Raw genomic sequence first — 25,587 nt, forward strand, 5'->3', positions numbered from 1 at the left:
GTTAAGATATTCATGTTCAAATGTCAATTAAAAAGTGGCAACAATTACAATGATAAAAAATAAGTTATGAATAATGAATACAAATAGTTGAAAAAGTAAAAGTCATTCTATAAATACCTGGGTATACTCAGGTTCCTCTGAAGAAATCTGATCATTTCGAAATAACTTCACAGCTTTAAGATATGCTTCCATGAACTCAAGCTTGGCCTTGTCAAAGCCTATGGAAAAAATTTCCAGACATGGGAAAAGGTATGCTACTGAAAAAGAGCATAACTTACTTGTAACTAGGGTTCTCAGAAATAAATATTGTGACAAATTCACACAATCTGTGTGCCGCCCCATGGATTCCATGAATCAAGCACTATTGAAGTGCATGACAAATCTGACTTTGCACTTTAATAACTGCCCTGAATATCAGTCTTCTTGCCATATAATCGTCCCTACACATTCTACCTCTGTCCTATTAGCAGTTTGTTGAACCCCCACAAAATCTAAAAGTGATATACTTCAATCTTTGAAACAAGGACTGACAAGCTACACAAACTGAATAGCTTGCTGAAAGCATATGTACTATTAGTTCATAATTAAGAGCTTTTTTCATTTTCATCTGATCACCTCACTGCAGTCTAAGATGGAACTCAGAAAAGGAACATCCATTCAGCAGGTACCCTTTTGATTATGACCTGATCTATGGGGAGCAACAGCAGAAACTTCTTGATCCTCTGAGCCAAATTAGGCAAGAGGAGCGACTGAATCTCACTTTCGTAGGAGGTGAAAAGGCAAAAACCAAAAGGTAACTCAAAAACCAAAGAAGCTGAGATGCACCAAAATAATCCTGCAGAAGACCATTCCCAGCAGCCACCAAACTCTGTCTGAACTTGTCTTCAAATTGTGATAAACCATTTTAAACATGGTTCTCTAACACTGTTTAAAACACTGGTTAGATGAAGTAATGGTTTGTGAGGTCCGTAGTTACCAGGCAAATCACGTTTAACCCATCCTGGCAGAAACCGCTTTAAAATATATGCTCACAATTTTTTTCCCATAACATAAAAAGAAGATTTCATTAATTGTCAAGAGGAACCACTTTACCATGTTGCCATTCCTGGCCTTATAGAATAACTCATGGGGGGCGGAAAATGGTCTGTCTTGACAAAGAAGACCTCTGCATGCTCAAGAATAAGCTGACCCTGAACAGTGATGGCAATGATCAGACTGATCACAACAAACATAATATAAAGCTTGTACAGATTTGGTACAAGCTTCAGAGGCACGCCATCTGTCAAGATTTATTTAAAAAAATTATTTCCTAGCTTAACTAGAAAAACAGTAATTAATGAAATGTAGTGCCATAAGGAAATTTACATGCTAATAAGCTCCAAGGCCCAATGGCCACTTCCACAGAAAAAGGTAGCTGATATTCATTAAAGCAATATAATTTTTATTAAATTTAAAATTCCATTGTGTCCATGAGGCTATTCATGGGCGGGATCTGCAAAGTAGCTCCCCATGACACAGAACATTATTGCCAGCAGAACTCATTACATTATCTCCATCAAGCAGGTTATAATCCTGAAGAAAAATACTGTCCAAATGTAACGCATGATGCAATTTTAGATAAAAAATACTTTCCATGTGACTTTAAAATGCTAATATGCTGAATCATGTGTGTTACACCTTAATTTCATCCTTACCTGTATGCTTTAAGTGCTTTAGCGTCACATTATCAACAGGGAAAAAGCTCAAAATAGCACCATATTCAGGACACATATTTGCTATTGTGGTTCGGTCAGCTACAGACAGCTGGGAAACGCCAGTTCCAAAAAACTCAACAAATTTTCCAGCCACTCCTGCTTGCCTGAGTTGCTATTAAAAATGAAATACAGAACTATAAAACATCCGGAATATAAGAAGATATACTACAAGGAATGTTTGGTGCAACAGTTTGAAATTAGTAACAATTACTAATTTTACAAAATGAAATACAGTGCAAAACTTCTTTATATCTAAATCATGTCCACAAACTTCAAACGTCAAAACTTTAACACTTAAACTGGACTCTGACAGAGGTAAAAACCCTCAAGATATGTCTCCCCACCCACTCAGTTCTGCATATTTTCAAGCAGTGACTGTACCATGCTTTTTAAAAAAAGAAAAAGGAGTACTTGGGGCACCTTAGAGACTAACCAATTTATTTGAGCATGAGCTTTCGTGAGCTACAGCTCACTTCATCGGATGCATACTGTATGCATCCGATGAAGTGAGCTGTAGCTCACGAAAGCTTATGCTCAAATAAATTGGTTAGTCCGATGAAGTGAGCTGTAGCTCACGAAAGCTTATGCTCAAATAAATTGGTTAGTCTCTAAGGTGCCCCAAGTACTCCTTTGCTTTTTGCGAATACAGACTAACACGGCTGTTCCTCTGAAACATGCTTTTTAAAGTGTTGCTAGGAGGAGTCAGGAATTCACAAGGCAACGTGTGGCTTTTCATTTGGTAATCAAGGTGACAAAGACTCAAAGGAAGGAACTTAAAGCTCTACTCTAAGCCCAGTGAGCTGGTGACGGTGCTTTGTACTATCACAAGGAAAGCCTAGTTAGACACTATTCCCCCTCTCTTGTTCCTCAAGGTACCCTAGCTGTGAAGTCAGTGAAATTTTAGAGAACAGCGGATGGCAATGAAAAGAAAGGGATAGCTACTTGAAGGAAAAGATATTTGTAGAGGTCAGGATAAGAAGACAAATAAATATCTAAGCAGTAACATATGTCACTGGAACAAGTTTTGAAAATAAAACCACCATACTGGAATTAACAGACAGTTAAGCAAAGCGACACTACTGGTTTGTTGGGTGTGGTCACTGAAACCTAAGTGCTGCTTTATCCCTGATGGTCCCCCAATTTCCCTGGAAAACCCCCAGACATTCTGAGGCACTGTACACTGCCCCACTGATCCTTCCAGGATGCCTGCACCTGTCCTCCTTAGGCTAGCGTAGCTGCTGGTAAACAGTGTGAAAAATTACACTCTCATCTCTTGGAGCCAAGCAAGAAATTGGGAACAGAAATCTAACAAGACTTTTCTGTGTGATTGTGCAATCCACTGTAACTAGTTCACCAGGCTTAGAGAGTAGGGATTCATTGACATTTACCCCCTCTTACACCTTCTGTTTTATAAGACAAAACTCCAAGTGCAGTGAAAAACTGAAAAATAGAAACTGATTAAATCTTGCTAAGGGTCTGAAAGGAAGGAAGCATTCACCATACTGACACAAATCACTCTGACACCATTTACCAGAGGCCCAGGAGTGGAGATCCAGAGAGACAGATATCCTCTCACTACATTTCTGTTACACTACTGTAACTACTGACTTCAGTAAAGTTACTCCTGATTCACCCCAGGTTGAGAGCAAAAGCAGGGTTTTGCAGGAACACTTTGGAGCAAAGAGTCAAACAGGAGGGTTTTTCCACTGCAGAGACTGTAAGTGCTCTCACTAGGGAACACTGACATTAATTACATTTATAAAATGTCTGTAAATACATAGTTATATGTAAGGCCTCTAAGGGACCATTGGTAAAAAGAAAATAAATAGGACTTAAATGAGCAGTTGCGTACTTAGGCGGTTAATAGAGATGTTGCTGTTTCATATAGCTACAGTTAATGATGCCGCATCAGAGACTGCGAGTGTCATAGACTATCAGGGTTGGAAAGGACCTCAGGAGGTCATCTAGTCCAACCCCCTGCTCAAAGCAGGACCAATCCCCAACTAAATCATCCCAGCCAGGGCTTTGTCAAGCCTGACCTTAAAAATCTCAAAGGAAGGAGATTCCACCACCTCCCTAGGTAACCCATTTCAGTGCTTCACCACCCTCCTAGTGAAAAAGTTTTTCCTAATATCCAACCCAAACCTCCTGCACTGCAACTTGAGACCTTTACTCCTTGTTCTGTCATCTGCTACCATTGAGAACAGTCTAGAGCCATCCTCTTTGGAACCCCCTTTCAGGTAGTTGAAAGCAGCTATCAAATCCCCCCTCATTCTTCTCTTCTGCAGACTAAACAATCCCAGTTCCCTCAGCCTCTCCTCATAAGTCATGTGTTCCAGTCCCCTAATCATTTTTGTTGCCCTCCGCTGGTTGCTTTCCAATTTTTCCACATCCTTCTTGTAGTGTGGGGCCCAAAACTGGACACAGTACTCCAGATGAGGCCCCATCAATGTCGAATAGAGGGGAATGATCACGTCCCTCGATCTGCTGGCAATGCCCCTACTTATAGAGCCCAAAATGCCGTTAGCTTTCTTGGGAACAAGGGCACACTGTTGACTCATATCCAGCTTTTATTTCTCTTCCTAAGCATCTCTGGTAGAACTCCCACCATAACAAAGTCTGCTTGATTTAGGATAAACAGAATTCTGAATTACCTTAGTAATGCTTAGAACAACATCTATGGATGTAGCAAGTGGGCTGGCTAAGCCTGTCAGCTCACACCCAACTACCTCAGGCAAAGTGAGTGCAACTGGCATTCCCAGCATTACTGCTTCTGTTTCAATACCGCCAACACCTGGAGGTAGAATATTAAACTGTTTTTATTGTGCTAAGTAATTAACATAATAAACATTTTGAAGTGCATATTAAAGTCTAATGAAGTTCCTCCTATTGAAGCTAAAGGCCATAATAATCTGTACAATAACACATCCTTATTTGTATCTGACTCCAACTGAAAGACAATATGTTCAATACACGTGTCTTCTAATAAAAAGACGGACATGAAAGAATCTTGCAAAACTACTGCTCAAATTATCACATTTTAATCCTACTGGTGTACCATATCTACTACTGATTTTATATAAAGGTGTTAGATAGAAATTTTCTATTCATCCAGAGAACACATGCAGCATGGAAACTTCCTCACACTGCCATGCCAATGTGCATCGAACTACAGTAACAAGAGCTTTGCAATATTATGATTTCCTTCAAATCCCTTCTCAGGATACACAGTTCTTGACTGATTTCCAATGACAACATCAAAACACTCATCTATGCATTATATAAATGTCTTAAAAACCCCACCATTTAGGCTGCGAATCACTATTATCCTGGGAATGAAACTGGCCTTACTATATGGAATCTCTCTAGTTTCTTTTAGAACAGGGGTGGGCAAACTACGGCCCGCGGGCCGGATCTGGCCCCTCGGGGCTTTGGATGCGGCCTGCAGGATTTTCCTGTGGTGACGGAGGCTCCACGACGCCCTCAGAAGCGGCCTGCAAACCATGTCCCCGGGGGGCAGAGGGCTCAGTGCATTGCCCTTGCCTCCAGGCACCACCCCCCACAGCTCCCATTGGCCAGGAACGGGGAACCGTGGCCAATGGGAGGTTCGGGGGAGGTACCTGGAGGCGTGGCAAGGGCAACGCACGGAGCCCTGTGCCCCCTCTCCCCCAGAGGCCGCGCAAGGACGTGGTTCCGGCAGCTTCCCGGAGCGGCACAGCATGGGGCCAGGGCAGGCACACAGGTAGCCTGCCCTGGCCTCGGTGCGCACTGCTGCCACCCCGGAGCCGATTTAGGTAAGTGGCGCCGGGCCAGAGCCCAAACCCCTCCTGCACCCCGCCCCCCCAACTCCCTGCCCTAAGCCCCCTGCCTGCACCTCGCACCCCAATCCTTGCCCTGAGCCCCATGGCACCCCGCACCCAAACCCCCTGCCCTAAGCCCCTTCCCGCAGTCTGCACCCCTCCTGTACCAGCCGAGCCCCCTCCTGCACTCCGCACCCCTCTTGCACCCCAACCCCCTTCCCTGAGTCCCCCCATACACCCCACACCCCTCCTATGCCCCAATCCCTTGCCCTGAGCCCGTTCCTGCACACCGCACCCCCTCCCACACCTTGCACGCCCCCCAACCCCCTGCCCTGCATACAGTTTCCCCACCCAGATGTGGCCCTCGGCCCAGGAAGTTTGCCCACCCTTGTTTTAGAAGAACTGCAAATAATTTCAGTCCATTATTCGTATGTCATGAAATTATCTTCAAAATATGTTTCCCCTAAATAAAATTTCAAGTTCTGAAATGCTGTTAGGCTTGAAACAGAGAAATATCCAATATAAAGAAAGTATTAAATAGTAATTATTTTCCATTTATATAGTAAAAAAACCCTTACAATACAATTGAAATTATCAAGTCATGTACAGAATACTTACCCCATCCCAAGATCCCCAAACCATTTACCATAGTTGTATGAGAATCTGTGCCAACTACACTGTCGGGATATAGGAAATCTTTAACTTCAAAAACAACTCTTGATAAATATTCCAAGTTCATTTGGTGTGCCATTCCCGTTCCAGGTGGAATTACAGCAACATTCCTAAAAACCTTTGAACCCCACTAAATTTTTTTTGAGAGAGAATAAAAAAAGGTTATTGCGTTATATTTAAATCAACCAGGGTGTTTTGCATTTGTACAGAAGGTGTGCTAAACTGTGTTTAGTGACATAAAGCCACATAACTTTAAAGAACACATAATAAAGAATTAAAAAAATGAACGTCATCATACTTGCTCTTCAGATATGATTGGCTGTTCAAGTAAATTGGGAAATATGCAATTTCAGCATTTATACATGGTTCTACTCTGAAAAGTGACTATGTAAAAATCCACACATCTGTTTCCTGTGAGTATAGAAAGACATTTTCTGATATTCCTGGCTGTGGTTTTCACTCCTTCTGTTAGTACTGCAAAGTCATCACAGGTATGAGAGAGTCAGCTGGAGTCTATTCCTTCTTGTTCATCAACAAAATTTACTAAATTCTTAATCACTTCTATGTACAAACCTAATGAAAGCAACGGGCTCACACAGATGTCACTGAACTGAGACAACAGAGAAGCACAAGTGTAACCAAGGGTAATACTTGGCCAGCAGAACCTTCAGTACTGATTATGTTTTATGAGATTGCAAAAAATACAGCTTGATTCTCACAAACTTGGCTGAGATTGCAAAGCTGACACTTAGAAAAACATCTTTTTACTAGGGCTGTCAAGTGATTAAAAAAATTAATCATGATTAATTGCGCTGTTAAACAATAACAGAATACCATTTAAATATTTTTTGATGTTTTCTACGTTCTATAATATATTGATTTCAATTACAACACAGAATACAAAGTGTACAGTGCTCACTTTATATTATTTATCACAAATATTTGCACTCTAAAAATAATAAATTAAAGAAATCGTATTTTTCAATTCAAGTTCTGTAGAGCAGTGGTCTCCAAAGTGGGGTGCACAAGACGATGGATTGGGGGCACAGCAGGAGGAGCACCGTCGGAGCAAAAGGGCGGTGTGGCAGGAGGAGCACCGCTGGAAGGGGTGGTGCTGCGCTTCGCAGGGCCACCTGCATACCCCCTGCACCAAACAGGAGCTGTCCCAGGTAAGTGCTCTGCACCTCCTGCCTGCCCCAGCCCTGAGCCTCCTCCTGCACCCCAGCCCTGAGCCTCCTCCCGCACCCTAACTCCCTCCCAGACCCCGCACCCCACCCTGAGCGCCCGCTGTATCACAAAGTGTTAAACCAAGATTTTCAAAAATAATAAAGCATATTCAATCACATTGCTCTCACTAAAATTATTATTAATAAATTTTTTAAAGTGAGAGCAAAAAGGGTTTTTGTACCGTTAATAAAATAAAAAATCTGAAAAACATATCATCTTTATCTCATCGTTTTTTAATTTCTATTTTTTGTGTATGGTTTATAATTTACACAATATATTAGTACAGTAGGACAGATATATAATTTATACATAAATAAATATACATATATTGGGGGGGTGTGCTCAAAAAAGTTTTACTGATAGGGACGCGCGCTCAAAAAAATTTGGAGACCACTGCTGTAGAGCAATCCCTTCATATGCCCCTTCGTGCTTTGGATACCATTCCAGAGAACATGCTTCCATGCTGATGACGCCCATTAAAAAAATGTGTTAATTAAATTTATGACTGAACTCCTTGGGGGAGAACTGTATGTCTCCTGCTCTGTTTTTTACCCTCATTCTGCCATTTCATGTTATAGCAGTCTTGGATGATGACCCAGCATGTTGTTCATTTTAAGAACACTTTCACAGCAGATTTGACAAAACGCAAAGAAAGTACCAATTTGAGATTCCTAAAGAAAGCTACAACACTTAACCCAAGGTTTAAGAATCTGAAGTGCCTTCCAAAATCTGAGAGGGACAAGGTGTGGAGCATGCTTTCAGAAGTCTTAAAAGAACACCACTCTGATGCGGAAACTACAGAACCCAAAACATTAAAAAAGAAAATCAACCTTCTGCTGGTGGCATCTGACTCAGATAATGAAAACGAACACGCATCAGTTTGCACTGTTTTGGATCGTTATCGAGTAGAACCAGTCATCAGTATGGACACATGCCCTCTGGAATGGTGGTTGCAGCGTGAAGGGACATATGAATCTTTAGCGTATCTGGTACATAAATATCTTGTGACGCCAGCTACAACAGTGTCGTGTGCACACCTATTCTCACTTTCAGGTGACATTGTAAACAAGAAGCGAGCAGCATTATTTCCTGCAAATGTAAACAAACTTGTATGTCTTCACAATTGGCTGAACAAGAAGTAGGACTAAGTGGATTTGTAGGCTCTAAAGTTTTACATTGTTTTGTTTTTGAGTGCAGTTATGTAACAAAAAAGTCTACATTTGTAAGTTGGACTTTCATAATAAAGAGATTCTACTACAGTACTTGTATGAGGTGAACTGAAAAATACTATTTCTTTTGTTTATCATTTTCGGAGTGCAAATATTTGTAATAAAAATAATATAAAGTGAGCACTTTATACTTTGTATTCTGTGTTGTAAATGAAATCAATATATTTGAAAATGCAGAAAAACATCCAAAATATTTAATAAATTTCAATGGTATTCTATTGCTTAGCAGTGCAATTAAAACTGCAATTAATCGTGATTAATTTTTTTAATTGTGATTTTTTTTTTTTTTAGTTCATCGCGTGCGTTAACTGAGATTAATCGACAGCCTTATATTTTACTTGTAAACTCAGATCACAAACATGGAAACCCAATTTTCAGAGTCACTTTTCAGAGGAGAACTGCACTTTAATTGTTAATTTCTTTCTTTCTTTGTTGGTTGTGTTAAATTACAGTAAAAGCGGTTTTATCCAGCATGTTGGGGAAATGGGGGGTGCCGGTAAGTGAAAAATGTGGGTTAACTAAGAGCGAGGGAATTTGGGTGCGGGAAGGGGCTCGGGGCAGCAGGTGGGGTGCAGGGTGCTGGATCTGGGGGGCGGTCACCTCCCCGCAAGCAGTGACCTGTCCTGGCTGCTCCTAGATGGAGGTGCAGTAAGAGGCTCTGCGCACTGCCTCCGTCCGCAGGCGGTTCCCAGACAATGGGAGCTGTGGAGCTTGTGCTTGGGGTGGGGCAGGGGCAGAGCATGGAGCCGCCTGCCATGCCTCCACCTGGAGTAGCTGGGACAGGTCGCCACTTGCAGGGAGCTGCCCAAGGTGACAGCCCCCCGGATCTGACATCCCTGCCTGCCAACCCGCTGCCCCGAACTCCTCCTGCACCCAAACTCCCTCCCCCAAAGCTCGCCCTCCGCACCCCCTCCTGTGCCCCAGCCCAACCAGACTCTCAACCAGAATTTCAAAGAAGATTTTATAGAGCTTTCCGGTTGGTGAAGTGCCAGATAAAACAGCTTTTACTGTTATTATATGTAATGGTAATACAGAAGAAAAATGCCCTAGCCAATCAGCAACATACATAGTTAGGTATCCTGTCTGTTGATTGAATAGCAGCATATCATGCTGCCTTATAGTGATCAGAGTTCAGGTCATAAATTCCTAGGCTAGCAGCAAGCACTACAGAAACACACTGAATCAGAGGAAGGGAGAAATGACTTACATCAGTGAAGCAACCCCAAAACTACCAACTGGTAATCAGAGTGGCATTGACTTGTACGCAAATCCCATTCAGAAGTGGTCCCACTGATTTAAATGGGACTATTGTCTTAAACAAAGATTTGCGGGATCAGGGCTTTGTCTAGGGATAAGGCTGGTGCGAAACTCAGCTGTATTTAGGCTTTGAAATCTCTCATATATGGCACCTCTTTCCAATCCTCTTAAGGCTGAGGATTGTTGATTCAATAGACAGTACCAACTTTTAAGTATATGGGCTCTATTGTCTACCTACTAAAAATTCCAATGACACTTTAGATGAAAACAGTTTTGGACTGAGGAAGCAGTTAACCTGCAGAGATGCAGACAGATAATAATTCTGAGGTGCTGAGTGCTCTCAAAGCACTTTCATTTCAATGGAAATTTAGGATGTTTGGCACCTCAAAGTATCAAGTCCTTAGTGTCTGGTCAGTTTCACTTTTGTTTCCAGTTAGCATCACTTCCGGTTCTCAGGTTTGAACACCATACTATTGATATTTGGGTTACAAACACTTGGGAAATGTTTAAATCCAAATAAATACACTGTTTCAGTTAATATTAGCTTATTTACTATTTCTATTAACATTTTGTACCCTTCCTCCTTTAAAAAAACCCCCACACCTTAATTAGGGCTCTACAATGCCTAAGAGTCATTAATTACTTGGGCATTCTTCCAAAAAATTGTATCATCATGTTATGCACTAATCAGCTGTACTAATATACACTCAAAAATTCTGACCTGAAAACCTGAAATTTTGAAAGGGATACAATAACTCCCCCACTACCATCATGAACTGCCAAGGCCATTTGAAAGATTGACAAAACATCAAATCAAATGAAAAATATAGTAAGAGGGCTGTAGAAAAAAAATGGCATACCTTAAAAAACTGAAGCCTCTCTCTATTTCTGCCAAATTCCACCTCTTGGTTTTTTAACACTGTTTCAGGCCTAGAAATTAATTAAAATTAATTGATAAACAACGGCATGTTTTGAATGATAAACAATGAGACTTGGTTTTTGCTTCTATTTGCTGGAACGCTGATTCATTGCTGCAAATAGCAGAATTCTTTTAAATTCTTTTAGATAAGACTGAGGCAATTTCTTGCAAACAAGGAAGTGAGGAAAGGAGAAGATACCCTCTGAAAACAGCAGAGAAAGGGACTGGTCTTCTCATCACATACAGCATAAATGAGAGTTTTTAGCTCTAGTTTGCCTGAACCAAGTAACCTCAAAAAACACCGATCAGAAAAAGATACCTTCCCAGCATGTGAGGGACTACAATAACTGCACTGTAAAACAAGAAAGGTATTTCTTCTAACTGGTATTTGTAGGAGTTGCTTACCTCAAATAATTTGACGTTGAGAAAGAAATTAGGTGTCTGATTTATGTTATTGCTGGCAAGAGAATTGCTCATTTTCAACTCTGGTCCTCTAACTGCTGACTAGAACACCAATAAGATACTGTATAATCTATTTGTAAATATCTTCCAGGAACTGTATTCATTTACTTATGTATATGCGTTCATCACCACAGTGTCGAAATATAAATGCAGATGACTAACTTTCATATGTGTTTGTTATGAAAAGCATAATTTTATTAAAGGAGTGAAATTCATTGCTGGATTGTGTTTTTATAGCTACTGCTTCTCTGGGAGCTTTTTTGTGAGAGAGAGTAATAAAAGCCCTTCTCTCAAATAAATTGGTTAGTCTCTAAGGTGCCACAAGTCCTCCTTTTCTTTTTGCGAATACAGACTAACACGGCTGTTCCTCTGAAACCTTCTCTAAATGATATTTTAGGGCTGCATTTTACATCATGACCTTTCCCCCTTTCTCTTCTGCAATAGAGAGAGATCATATGGTGTATTGTTTTACAAAGCTCTAAGGGACAGTCAACACTCAAATTGCAGCTTAATGAATGCCACTGCTGGTAGAAAAGGGTGTACTGGTATCAGCAACATCCAGATTGCAGAAAACATTTAGCTTTTCTCATAACATTTCTATTTCTGTGTGGAAAAAGCAAAAGAGGATGGAAATAATTTTTTTAAAATAAAATTTGCAACACAATCAAAATACTGTATGGTTGTGGGTCTCCTCTTCAATATAGCACTGAAATTCTAGATATGTCAGCCATAGAAAGACAGAGATCTAGTCAATCTATCAGAGACGATAGGTGGCAGTTGAAAGATGAGGGTTATTACATGTAATTGTCATAGACAGAGTGCTGCAAAAGGACCTATAAATAAATGAATCTTGGGAAAAGGCAAGCAGATGAGGCCTTTGTGGGGTGTCACATACAGCCAAGATGTAATGCTGCATTTCAACTCAGTGACAGATGAATTAGAGGTTATTTGTGGCCTGGGGGATGATACATAGACTGCTTTCTTAGCTGGTATGGGATGTCCAATTCTTATCAGGAAAGAAAGGAGTTTAAACCTTCTGTAAATCATTTAAATGAAATATAAAACAAGAGAGACTTTCAGATGTAAACCAAAGTTTCAGCAGTGCCTTATTACATTAACTAATTTACAGAGCACTGTTCCTATGTATCACTGCCCTTACAAGGAAATGAGGCAAGTCTCCAGCTCAGATTTAAAAAGACAATCAACCACCAGATAAATGACCCTCTACAGAACACTTTACCTAAGTTCTTCTCCTGTTTTAGATCAGTTCAAACACCTGTGGTGTTAGACATCATCCTAAATGCTCCGGCCTGTTTCTGGGTGGAGTGGACGAAGTTGCAGAGAGGTACACATAGCATGGAGCAGCATCTCTGTCAGCTGTTGCAGACATTCTGGATGTCAACCAAGAGGCCCCTTCAGTGCAGCTTAAGGAGCATTGCCTGCTTTGCGGACGACAGACAGCTAGTTCACTTTTTTGTATTTTGGAGGCAACATTTAAATTTTACAATTAACTCCAAAAAGCTAGCTGTAATTAGCCAACAGGCTTTCACAAGGCAGGCCAACACTTTAAAAGCTGTACTGTTGCTCTGGGGACAAGCCTGCATCATCTGATAGCATAGTACAATTGTTCTGCTCCACCTTAAATTTAAACCAAAAGCACTGCAAACTAAAAGGAAGTGCTGAACTAGGAGACAGCACACAGAAAGAGCCTGAATTCCAGTCAGTAAAACACAACCATAATTCCCTCCAGCAAAAGATGGATTTGACAATTAAATGCTAAGCAATAAAAGCATTTCATACTCAGGCACTGGTTGAAGATGAAATGGACAGAGGATAGGGGTATTCTCAATCTGCGCAGAAAATTTTCCTGAGTTACGACTTGACTCTCCAGCATCACATGGCCCTTTGCAGCCAGTCTGGCCCCTGCAAGGTACCTTCCGAGGCTGCACTTTAAGTGGAGAAACCTTTGCCAATGGCCTCTGTAAGTCACCACCTCCAGGATTCGGAGCATTCTGTATTGCACTGTCATTTTAAACAGAAAATAAAACAAGTGCATAAAAACATTTTCCTACTGAAAAAACACCCCCAGCAAATGACTAACTGTATCTAAAAGGTCACCATTTTATTACAACCCTGCTGAAAGTAAAGTGTCACTGGGTAAGTTTAGTTAATCAAAGAATACAGCACGGTGACCACTCAAAAAGAAGTTGTACTGACCTTTTCTAAAAGGAACTATATTATCTGCCATATAAACTACTCACTCATCTGATTGGTCTGCAAAACACCACATTTATTAACAGGACACAGATGGTCCTTGCACTGTTTACTTAAGGTCTGAAGGGAAGGGATGTGAGGAAAGTCTTGTCCCAGGGAAGGGCTGGGGATTGTGTTTGGTTTTATTCTCTACTGCAGCACTGTCGACATTTGTTAGATCCCTGGGGAATTGTCTCTTGCTACAGTTTACTCAAAGCAGCAGTTGTGATATTTTATATTTAATTGTGTTTCTGAAATAAGGGCTCAAGCAATAAACACATTTTATTACTACAAATATAAAATTATTATACTTCAGGCTCAAGAAAATAATGTAAGTACATACATAAAACACTGTAGGTAAACATTTTTAAAACCATCTACACGTTTACCATACTACACTCTATTTACACTACATTCAACCTTAACATGAACACACTGAAAAAACCCACTATGAAAGATGATTGACTTTTTACCTCTAATGGTTACATTCAGTAATTTGCCACAATGATAAATACGGCTATCAATGTTTCTGCTGCTCTAAAATAAAAATAAACATTTCCATTGTCTAGTGGCAGGATACCATACCACCTCACAGGGTATTTTGTCTGAATCGAAGCTCAGTTCACAATCCCTCAGCTAGTGGGATTTAGAAGCTATGCAGAGGCAGTACATGCAGCACCTTGGGGAAGGGCCTCATATCACACTTTAGCAGATGCTGACAGACTCCTGTGGACTTTTCATCAGTGAGCTAGCAGAACTGGATCTATCAGTACAAAGCAGCATGTTGAGATCTCTTGCCAACATTTGGCCTTTCTGATAATTTCAGACTTAACTAATCACAATTTGGGCTTTTCCCTTCAAACACGAGGAAGGGTAAAAAAAGAACTGGACTGCTGGAGAAGCAGTATCACAAAATAATCTTCATTTCACAGCTATACAGTGGAACCCTGATTATCCAGTCTAATTGGGCCCACAGCCAGACAGGATAACCAAAAAACTGGATAAACTGGAGAATGGGTGGCTGGGACTCAGGCTGACAGCAGGAGCCCCTGCCACTGTCAGCCTGGGGTGGCTGGTGGTTTGGTTAATACTGGAGAGCTGGATGATGGAGGCTCGGTTAACAGGGTTCTACTGTACTTTCTTGTTTTTCATTCTTCTAAATTACTACTGCCAAAATTGGAGTTGTGTATGTATTTAAAAGGTCCGTGCAAATACCAAATATGCACACAAGACTGTCTTTCACAGCAGTTCTGAACTTTTTCAGTTCTCCAGAGACTGAAATCACTATTCCACATGTTAGACCAGTCAATATGCCCTTTAGGAGGCTACATGCTTTGAGAGAAGAAAAGGAGCTGTAATCACTTAGGGTATGTCTACATAGCGAAATCTGTGCTTGGGCTAGCTTACCCAAGCTAGCTTCAGTCCATCTAGCAGGGTGGCAAAAGCAGTGAAGACTTCAGCATGGGTAGTACAAGCCTGGAAGGCCCCATGGTACGTACTCTGCTTGCTACCCCTCACAGTGATGTCTTCCCCACTATTGTTAGTCATGCTAGCTAGATTCAAGCTAGCCTGAGTAGGCTAGCACATGCACAGCTTTTGCTGTGTAACATACCATTACATGAGTGAGGCAAAAGGTAAGTGTAATTTAAAGATTTTCTTTTCCACACTGTCAAAACTTCCAGACATAAAGGAGAGCCCCAAATTGATCTCATGACATCACTGCCTCGGACCGCTTTTCTAGTCTCTCTGCATGCACCTCCTCAGGTATGAGGTCTTGTCCCTCAACCTGCCTGGGCTGGGATTCTGCCAATCTTATACCGGTCTTGGGCTACAGCCCTGCATACCAACGTGATTTTTCAGCAGGCCCAACTGGGCTCGGCACCTGCAAGTCTGCCCTTCAGGAGGTACGACCCCCAGTCAATACAGGACCAGACAGCTTTCTGAGGGACCAGACAGTATTTCTTCACACAATGAACAGTCAATCTGTGGAACTCTTTGCCATAGGATGTGAAGGCCAAGACTATAACAGGGTTCAAAAACAAATGAGGTAAGTTCATGGAGAATAGGGTCATCAGTGGCTACTAGCCAGGATGGGCAGGGATGCAAAACCATGCTCTGAAGTGTCCCTAGCCTCTGTTTGCCAAAAGCCAGGAATGGGCGACAGGGGATGGATCATTTGATGATTACCTGTTCTGTTCATTCCCTGTGAAGCACTGAGCATTGGCCACTGTCAGAAGACAGGATACTGGGCTAGATGGACCATTGGTCTGACCCAGTATGGCCGTTTGTATGTTCTTAAAACAAAGTACTGTTTAAACTTAACCATCACTTGGAAGCTTAAAAAGGTCCAATGGCTTCAGATGACCTCCTTAAGGGTATGTCTGTCAGCCTCTTGCTCCGGAACAGCTCCTGACAACTACTGTCCTCCTCACTTGAGAATGTCTTTTGTCCCCCAGGAAGCCCTTTGTCTTAGGTTTCCATGCATCTACAATCTGTGATCCCCACCCACCCAATAAACTGGTTCATGGAGCACGATATGGGTTTGAGTGGGGGGTTAGAAGCAAATGGGTCTAATATTGTCCCTCAAATGTAGGTAAATAGGTGGCTATCTCAGGCTATTGTCCTCTTTCCTACATATATGCAACTGACCCCTGTCTGAATTCACTTTATAATCATATAGCAAACCCTCTTACATCAAATGTGTAGAACATATGATATTCGTGAATTATTAAATAGTAACTCCATGACGGTTACATAGGCTACCTCTATGCTACCAAAGGAGCAGTGAACAAAGCACAATGGAGAATACTGACCACCCCTGAAATTTAATTATTAAACAGAACTGGCTTTTGTAGATTAAATACCATTTACTGAAGTCAATCTGCAAAGAATGGTCAACAGTGAGATCAGTTGGGCAGGCAGGATGGACTTTCATAGGATCTCCTCCAAGATTTTTCACTGCTTCCCTCATGGCGGCAAAATCCACCATTGCAGGAATTCCACTAACAAAGAACAAAGAAATAGCACTTTACATATATTATGATGCATTGACAATTCTCTAAAATAAAGCTAACTGTAGACGCTTGTTTTTAATTCACCCTCCATAGCAGCCTATTTGAATACCATCTCATAATGCTTGTTTTACTTTGTCTAACATGTTTTAAGGAATATTAAGTATTCATGTGCTGGGTTTGTTTAAATATATCTAAATAAAAACTGTCTGCCATCCTAACCCCAAGCATAACCACCATCGCATTTAAAATCCGTGTCAACTAGGAATATGCAAAATCCTTGGCCAACTGATTACATTTGGTATTTACCCTTTTGTCTTGGTATGTGAGGAAACCTTGGCATAATGCCCACTTCTGGATGTATGCTACTGTATACCACCACTTTGCAATACAAATGAACGTGTATGCTACTTATTCTACTACTACTTTTCAATTTGTATTTTTCACTTATATTATAACAGTATTCATTTCAGGATCTAAAAGTACTGTTATCCCCATTTTACAAATAAAAAACACTCTTTAAGGACAACATACAAAACCAAAGGAAAGAATAAGAATACTGATATAAACTGAAATGTTATGAAAATCTTATGATTTGATTTGTTAACTAAGCACTTAAATCACTTCCATATATTTTTATAAAACTAGGATACTTCTTAGAGAGATAAGTTGGGTGAACTAATACCTTTTACTGGACCAGCTTCTGTTTGTCAGAGAGATGAGCTTTTGAATTTACAGAGTTCTTCTCTATTCTGCATGGCTACTTGACAAATAAATGATTGCCTAGCTTGGCAAAATTAAATGTGCCTAGTTTAATATTCTGTAGCTGCTTAATATTCCTTTTAGCCGCCTCACAGCCACAAATCTCAATAATCCATAGGTAACATTCTAATGGACAAATCCTGCTTTTCTTATTCATGAATGTAGTCCCATTGGCTTCAATAGGCTTATATGCACAAGTAAAACAAGCAGGATTTGACCTTAGGTTATCACAAGTAAGATTTCTAAATATTTCATTGCACCATCACACAATCCTACTACAGTTAAAGTGCCACCAAGCTGGTTCTTTGGCCCTTATTCTGCAAGTTACTCCATGCAGACAGAAACCTTCACCCACATGGAGTCCCACTGAAGTTAGCGAAGTTCCCAGTGGGCACAGGCATCTGCCTTCTTGGACCAACTTGCAGGATCAGAGGCTTTATTTACAATGTAGAAACATCACTGAAGGTGCACTAAGAAACAAAAACTATGATTTCCATTCATTAATGGAATGCTTAAACATCACAAGGGCCACCTCATTTTGTTTTCTTTCAGGCCTGATAAAAGATTGGTAACCTCACTGAGCACGGTGAACCAAGACAGATTTTGAAAACGTTGTTAGAAAAATGTAATTAAAAAAAAGAAAGTATCTCACTTACGTAAAGTCTTGAAGAAGAACTCTGGCAGGATAGAAGGGCACTTCAACATTGTTCTGTTTTGTTTTCCAGTCTAAAATATTCATAACATCTTCCTTTTTTACTAAGAAGCCATCACAGTTACGGACAGCAGTTTCCAACAGTACCCGTATGGAATAAGGCAGAGTATCTGGTTATGGGAAAGTAAATGAATTAATCAAGGAAACACTTTTAGCCTATACATGTTTTAATTAATAGCACCTTACTATACTAAAGATATTTGACAAATTATGCAGGGAAATTCATTCCGACCCCATAAGAGCACAGGAATACAATAAAGTTACAAGGAAACACTAAATCAATGCGCATTTGCTCTCTATTATTATTTTACAGCATTCAGAAGGGTGCAACAGTGTTTCACAGAAGAGAGGAGGACCTGGTCCTTAGTATAAAAGCTTCTGAAAAAAATGGCCTTGATCGTACAATGAGCTTTGAATATGTGAATCCAGGCAGAGCCCCACTGAAGTCAAAGGGATACCACCCAAGTGTAGAGGTCCAATCATACAGAGCTCATTGCAGGGTCAGGACATTATTATAGATGGACCAAAATATGTGAGAGTGACTGTCAAGGTTCCTTCCCCACTCTGAACTCTAGGGTACAGATGTGGGGACCTGCATGAAAACTCCTAAGCTTACTTTCACCAGCTTAGGTTAAAACTTCCCCAAGGTACAAATTAATTTTATCCTTTGCCCCTGGATTTCCACTGCCACCACCAAACTTTAACCGGGTTTACTGGGAAACGTAGTTTGGACACGTCTTTCCCCCCAAAATCCTCCCAACCCTTGCACCCCACTTCCTGGGGAAGGTTTGGTAAAAATCCTCACCAATTTGCATAGGTGACCACAGACCCAAACCCTTGGATCTTAGAACAATGAAAAAGCATTCAGTTTTCTTACAAGAAGACTTTTAATAGAAGTAAAGGCATCACCTCTGTAAAATCAGGATGGTAGATACCTTACAGGGTAATTAGATTCAAAAACATAGAGGATCCCTCTAGGCAAAACCTTAAGTCACAAAAAAGACACACAGACTGGAATAGTCATTCTATTCAGCACAGTTCTTTTCTCAGTCATTTAAAGAAATCATAATCTAACACATACCTAGCTAGATTACTTACTAAAAGTTCTAAGACTCCATTCCTGTTCTATCCCCGGCAAAAGCAGCATACAGACAGACACAGACCCTTTGTTTCTCTTCCTCCTCCCAGCTTTTGAAAGTATCTTGTCTCCTACTTGGTCATTTTGGTCAGGTGCCAGCGAGGTTACCTTTAGCTTCTTAACCCTTTACAGGTGAGAGGATTTTTCCTCTGGCCAGGAGTGATTTTAAAGGGGTTTACCCTTCCCTTTATATTTATGACAGTGACAAACAGTCAGTTAGGATGAGGGCTACAGCAGTATGATTAGGAGTGAGCACATCTGGGAGGGTTGGGGATTTTGTTTTAAATATATAAAAACAAACACTGAATAGTGAGTCACTTATTGTAGGCACTAGAGAAGAGGAGTTTTTAAGAAGGATTTGAATGGAAGAGAATAAGGACTTGATTGAACACAGAAGCAATGATACCCCATGTATAGGATGAAAGAAAGAGAAGGCATGGAGAGACTGGTAGCAGAAATAACTGTAGGGAGTGCCAAAGCTGGTATCATTGACAAAGCAGAAGGTGTGACACAATGAGACTATGCTGCTAACTATTAATACAGATAATTTTTAGAAGCCTAAACTTGACCATTTAATTACTTTGTGATATCAAGTCAGAAGTGACTTTAATGACAGAATATGGATCGCTATGTGCAGTTTCCCCTTTGTTCACAGAAGGTGACAGTAAAACAAGAAATAATCTCAGTGTGGCTCCAAAAGTGGGAGAAATCTAGACCTAAACTGATTAATATAAAGTAACAGCAAAGCAAATATTGGGAGAAGCTCTCAAGGAAGGGAAAACGTGTGTGTGTGTGGGTGGGGGGGGAATAGATTAAAAAAAAGAAAGGGCTGCCAGTCACCACTGAAGGCAGTAAAGGAGCTCTTAGGTACTAAATTAAGAGCACTCATTCGCTCACAAACATCATTCCACTCAGCAATAATTCAGGTGGTCAGATGAGAGTACAGTAATAGGGGCAAGTATAAAGGGTGCTAGGTAACTGGTCAAACAGGTTCATGTACTAGTGTTTCAGCTCTGGAGACCAAAGCTCAGATCTGAATAATGTTAACAAACAGATGAGTTTGGCAGTTTCAACCAAGTCCATGGACTTTGTCTTCCTATAAACTATTGCTTCAGGGTTTGGTGGCTTCTGTTACATGAGATACATTTTAAAGGGCAGTCACTGTAATTATCTAATTAGATGATTCATATAAAAAGCAAATTGTACAGAAATCTGATTAAAATAAATGTGGTGTAATGTCAGCACTAAGTGTGTTTAATATTCAAATTACCAGAACAAAATGACCATATATCCCTGTCAGTTGTGTTCTTCCCTTTAATGAAGAATAAAGTCATTCCAATGCACTACCACATATATATATAGAGAGAGAGCGAGCGCGCGCTGATCAGAAAAGGTCTTTCAGTCTCAGTCACCTAGCTGCAATTTTTTTCATAACTGAATACCTCTGCTCCCACTTTAAATATTAAGACAATCAGACTCTCTATAGCAATTTGGAACCAAAGAAATCAAATGAACCTTTAAACTGCAGGACAGAGGAGTCACAAAGGAGATCCAGGATGGATGACCTGGAAAGATGCAGGGGCTAGGATTCCTATCAGAATGCTGTCTCGGGGCCCTGCTTTGGAATTCTATCTTTCATAACAATCTCTGTCTGTTTTAATGCATGTTTGATAACTTTGAAGGCATCCATATTGCTGGAAGAGAGGGTTTTCTCCCTCTCACAACCCAGCACTCTGACTGTTGGAGTCACTATTAGTCTACTCCTCCACAGTCTCCATTTACACAGTCTTTTGCCCTAAATAGCTCCAGTGATTTCTGCTGCTCTTCATAGCTTTCCAAAGCATCCAGACAGAAAGTGAAATAATTATGTTCAATTTCACGGCTGTCCTTAAGGTTCTGAAGAGAACAGGTGAAACTGACTGGTTTTCTTAATTCTACTCTACTGATGCTGCTTGAAGAGCTATGAGTAGAGGCAGAGGAGCAGTCTGTCTGCCATTCACATTTGGAAGATTCTCTTTGCTGCCAATCGAACTAGAGATATTTTTTTAAAGCATAAGTTTAAATACTGCATAAGTTGATGGTCTATGTCTCTCTACCGGGAAGTGAATTTTTTTCAAGCCCTGAAGCTATATTATACATAAACTTCAAACCAAAAAAGTAATTGCTTTACTGCTCCCAAACATGTATATTGATTTAAATAAAACATCCATTTGAAACAGCGGCAAAGGAGTGCATTAATGGTCCAGTGAGCATATAAGTATAACCCACACCTCCCAAAAAAGTCCCAAAGAGCCTCAAACTCCTCTATTTACTCAGAATTTTGATTTGCCTGGGGAGATCATGATGGAGGTAACTTTTCCTTAAATTTTATGGGGAAGTTTATTTCAAGTTGTCACTGATCAACAATATTCTGTATTGTATTTACATTGTGTAAGTGTATTTTTATTTAATTATGCTTCAAGGGGGACAGGCCTAATGGGTTCATTTTAGACATCTAAAAGTACACACAAATAAATATATTTATACAGTAATTTATCTGCTGAGATGAAATATTTGTCTACTTCACAAAAACTTCCATACAGTTCAGTTCAACTGAACCCTCTGCAGCAACTGCAATAGAAATTATGCCCTATCTAGCAACAGGTAGTAAACAGGGCATTTATCCATGGTTTGGAATTCCTGAAGAGGAGAGATATGGGATAGCAAGAAACAGTGCAAAAGAGATAAGGCTAACAGCAGTAGTCCTACTGAATAGAACTGGGCTTTAGGAAAGTCGCCAGCAACCAAGACTATTGGACTAAGCCCACGCCCCTGACAAAGTTCACTCCACAAAATACATGAAACCCAAGTGATGTATGTGTAGTTTTCTACTTATTAGATGAACAGGTCGGTAAGCCACAGCTGGAGAGAAGTCAACTGTGTGTCGGGACAAAGGTGTATTTGAAGACCTCTACAAGAAAACTTTCATAAGGCCTCTCTGACTCTAGCTAGTTTCATCATTTTCATGAACACCAAGTTCACCCAAAAAATTAAAATCAAGATGTGACACTTATGATCGTATTCTGCAATATCATGGACAAATCTTAGGGAATTAAACCTTACTGAACTACATTTAACACCTTTGGGATCCATTATATTGAAAATGCTAATGTTTGTGCACTAGCGTGGAATTGTATGGAAATTCTTTAGGAGGCAGAAGGAAGGATGAGTGCAATCTCCGGGAGATATTAGGAACTTCAAAGGACTTTTTGGAACAATACATGTGAAGTGGATTTCCTAAGAAATACTTGGGAGTGAGAGGAATGCAAATGACCCACTATGAATCCATCCTTTTGAAGCTAAGCCCTGGGGAGAGAAACCAATTGTCTACTGATTACCTGCTCCTGAAAACTTCAGTACAAAGACCTCCAAACTGTACAAAGAGGGCCTAAATTTTTCACGTGTGCACTAGTTTTGAGCTAAGGCTGTTATGAACTTGTGACCACAAAAGAAACCTCTTTGGAGGAGTGCTGAAGGACTCACTTGCCAGAGCCCATACTAAAGACAGCTGCGCTGATCTCTGGTAAGCTTATTAGCATGCATGTAGGTTCTTTTATTTCTTTAATGTTTTCTCTGTAATGTTTATACCCAAAGAATAAATATTCTTGCATAGGAAGTGCTGTTTGATAACTTATGACTGTGGCAACTGCACTGTAAACCATCTCTGAGGAAAAAGGCAAAGCAGGCAGTCTGACTTTGATGGTGAATTCACAGTATAATCAAGGAACTTTTCAGGCAGGAAATACTCGGTCAGGAGGGAGAGGTGGGTCTCCATCCAGGAAAGACAACAGCGAGGGAGCCAGAAGCCTGACAGCAGGTACTCTTGTTGGACCATGCATAGAAATACAGATGCTTTTGGCCCTAAACTGTGACACAAGGAAACCCACAAAGAAATATGAGATTGTCATTAGAGTAAATGAGTCAATGATGCATAATTCTTCCGCATTTATGTGACCACCATGAATTCATTTCAGTACAAACATTTATTTACATGTAAGGTAACACAGAGTTTATGTTTTTGTCACCGCTTGTTAATTCCATAACAGAAGTGGTGATTTTCTGTAGTGGAAATGTTTTTTATTACTATATTGACTACTATGCCTGTAAAAGGCCAAGAAGTATCCCTCACTTTTCCTTTAGTAGAAAAGTTTGGTTAAGCATCATTCCTTTAATCTCACTTTGAGCAAGCTATTAATCAACTTAATAAAACAGCATGTTTAGGGTAAAATTACATGCTTTCATACAAACCTACTAAAGACAATGTAGTCACTCCTGCATCACACAACTGGTGTATATTTACTAGTGGAACCATACTACTAAAAAGCTATTAAAAAGTAGCATTACCATACTTAGTGCCTCCAAGTTTAGGGATATTGTAGAACTTCTTCTCTGGATTGTCATTTAATGTTTCAATTAAGTACTGGAACGGGCATTCTGAAAAATAATGCAGCAAAATATTAAGTGGAAAGAAAGGATGGTTCAGGCAGTAGGCTGGGGCTCAAACAAATGCAGTTCTAGTCCCTGTTTCACCACAGATATCCCTGTGTGACCTTGGACAAATCACTCAGGGCCAAATATTTAAAGATATTTAGGTGCCTAAAGATGCAGATAGGTACCTAGTGGGATTTTCAAAACCTCTTAGGGAGTCAGGCACTCAATGGGAGTTAGACACCCAGGAACTTTTGTAAGTCCCACGAGGTACCTAAATACCACTAAAAATCTGGCATCTAGTCTCAGTTCCACATCTGCAAAATGGTTGTTCCCTACCTCCCAGGGGAGTTGTGAGGATAAGTACATTAAAGATTGTGAAGTACTATGGCAACAGGGGCCATATAAGTACCTAAAGATAATAGACAGAAATGCACTTTAATACAGACCTTATTTAAAAAGTATCTGTAGAAAAGAACTGCATATTAATTTGAAATTATTTTCTGAAGTAATGGAATTTACAAAAAGAATATTTATTGCCACTCAAATACTATTAACCTAAATGAACAATGTCAGTAACATCTCTTAGGAAGGCCCAAAGAACTCAATATAGTGCATGTTTAAGAAATTCAAATTTGGTTTAAAACAAAAGTTAAAACTGTGACACCACCCACTCCCAGTCCTACAAACATTTACAATGAAATTAATGGAACAACTCAGGTGAGTAAAGTTAAGTATATGCGTGTTTGCAGGCAGAGGGCCTCTGTTGATTTTAAAAGACTGTATCAGCAATAAAAGCTTATCTTTTTTAGTAGGTTGCCTTGTTTTCACCTCCTACTTTGTTTACATTTTCATTGTAATGTAAATGCAGCATCATTGGTACTTTACAAATTATTTTGTATTTATGGTAAGGCCCTGAATCTGCAAACATGCTCAAGTAGTCCATTTATGCGCATAATGTTACTCATGTGCTTAAATGTTCGCAGGTTAACAAACTTAAAGAAGAACCAGAAATAGTCAACAAAAATAACTGAAGGATTTGGAGATACTAGTTTTAAAAAAGGGAGTGAGATACTGAGTGAGATAGGTTTCAGAGTAACAGCCGTGTTAGTCTGTATTCGCAAAAAGGAGTACTTGTGGCACCTTAGAGACTAACCAATTTATTTGAGCATAAGCTTTCATGAGCTACTGTAGCTCACGAAAGCTTATGCTCAAATAAATTGGTTAGTCTCTAAGGTGCCACAAGTACTCCTTTTCTTTTTGAGTGAGATAGGGTATCTATTCACAAATATTTAAAGTGAGACAGCTTAATAAATAGTAACACCATGAACCTATGCCCTTCAACCTTCTGAAGTAATGAACTACATAAGCTCAATTATCTACATGGTGGGCTCTTGAATTAAAGGTTAAAAAACAAAGCCCTGTCTGCTCTGTGCCTATCTATTGTAAAAGGTACCCAAGAAGAGTACAAGTATGAGATCCATTGTTTTCAACCCATTTTTGATCCATGACTTGGAAAAGAGCCTACCAAAGATTGAGAGGCTTGGGTCACAGAAAGGTCTGTCCTGAGAAAATTTGGGGCCCACTACATCATGTTCGCTGGGACTCCACCATCCCATTTCACTTCACCTACACAGACATAACAGGTGTTTTGAGGCCCTTCCCAGCTCAGGGTCCGGTATAGCTGTCACCCCCCTCCACCCAAATCACAGGACAGGTTTTTTGGCCATTTTGCTGTGGGAGGCAGCTGCTGCGGGGCGGGGGCCCCCCTTGGAAGCCCCGGGTCCCCTACCCGGCAGCTAAAAGGTGTGCAGACAACGGGGGGCACGGGGGGGGGGGGGGTGAAGGCTGAGCGCTACCCTGGGATGGGGTGCGGGGCATCAGCAGCAGGAGCCGCTACGCAGCACCGTTAGATCTATACGGA

General features: G+C 40.5%; 1 protein-coding gene across 1 annotated transcript in view; it reads right to left on the bottom strand.

Annotated features, from left to right (window-relative positions):
• The window catches only part of IREB2 (iron responsive element binding protein 2), a 41,912-nt gene that overhangs the window by 15,766 nt on the left and 559 nt on the right, over positions 1-25,587 (bottom strand). The window contains exons 2-10 of the mRNA XM_048866160.2: positions 23,580-23,669; positions 18,003-18,168; positions 16,438-16,575; positions 13,121-13,342; positions 10,800-10,869; positions 6,173-6,356; positions 4,409-4,548; positions 1,695-1,866; positions 118-218 (exon numbers count right to left, since the gene is read on the bottom strand). Of these exons, the coding sequence (XP_048722117.2) occupies positions 118-218; positions 1,695-1,866; positions 4,409-4,548; positions 6,173-6,356; positions 10,800-10,869; positions 13,121-13,342; positions 16,438-16,575; positions 18,003-18,168; positions 23,580-23,669 (1,283 nt within the window). The remainder of the gene's footprint in view (positions 1-117; positions 219-1,694; positions 1,867-4,408; positions 4,549-6,172; positions 6,357-10,799; positions 10,870-13,120; positions 13,343-16,437; positions 16,576-18,002; positions 18,169-23,579; positions 23,670-25,587) is intronic.

Source organism: Caretta caretta, chromosome 10 (assembly GCF_965140235.1).
Source record: "Caretta caretta isolate rCarCar2 chromosome 10, rCarCar1.hap1, whole genome shotgun sequence".
Taxonomy (NCBI): domain Eukaryota; kingdom Metazoa; phylum Chordata; order Testudines; family Cheloniidae; genus Caretta; species Caretta caretta.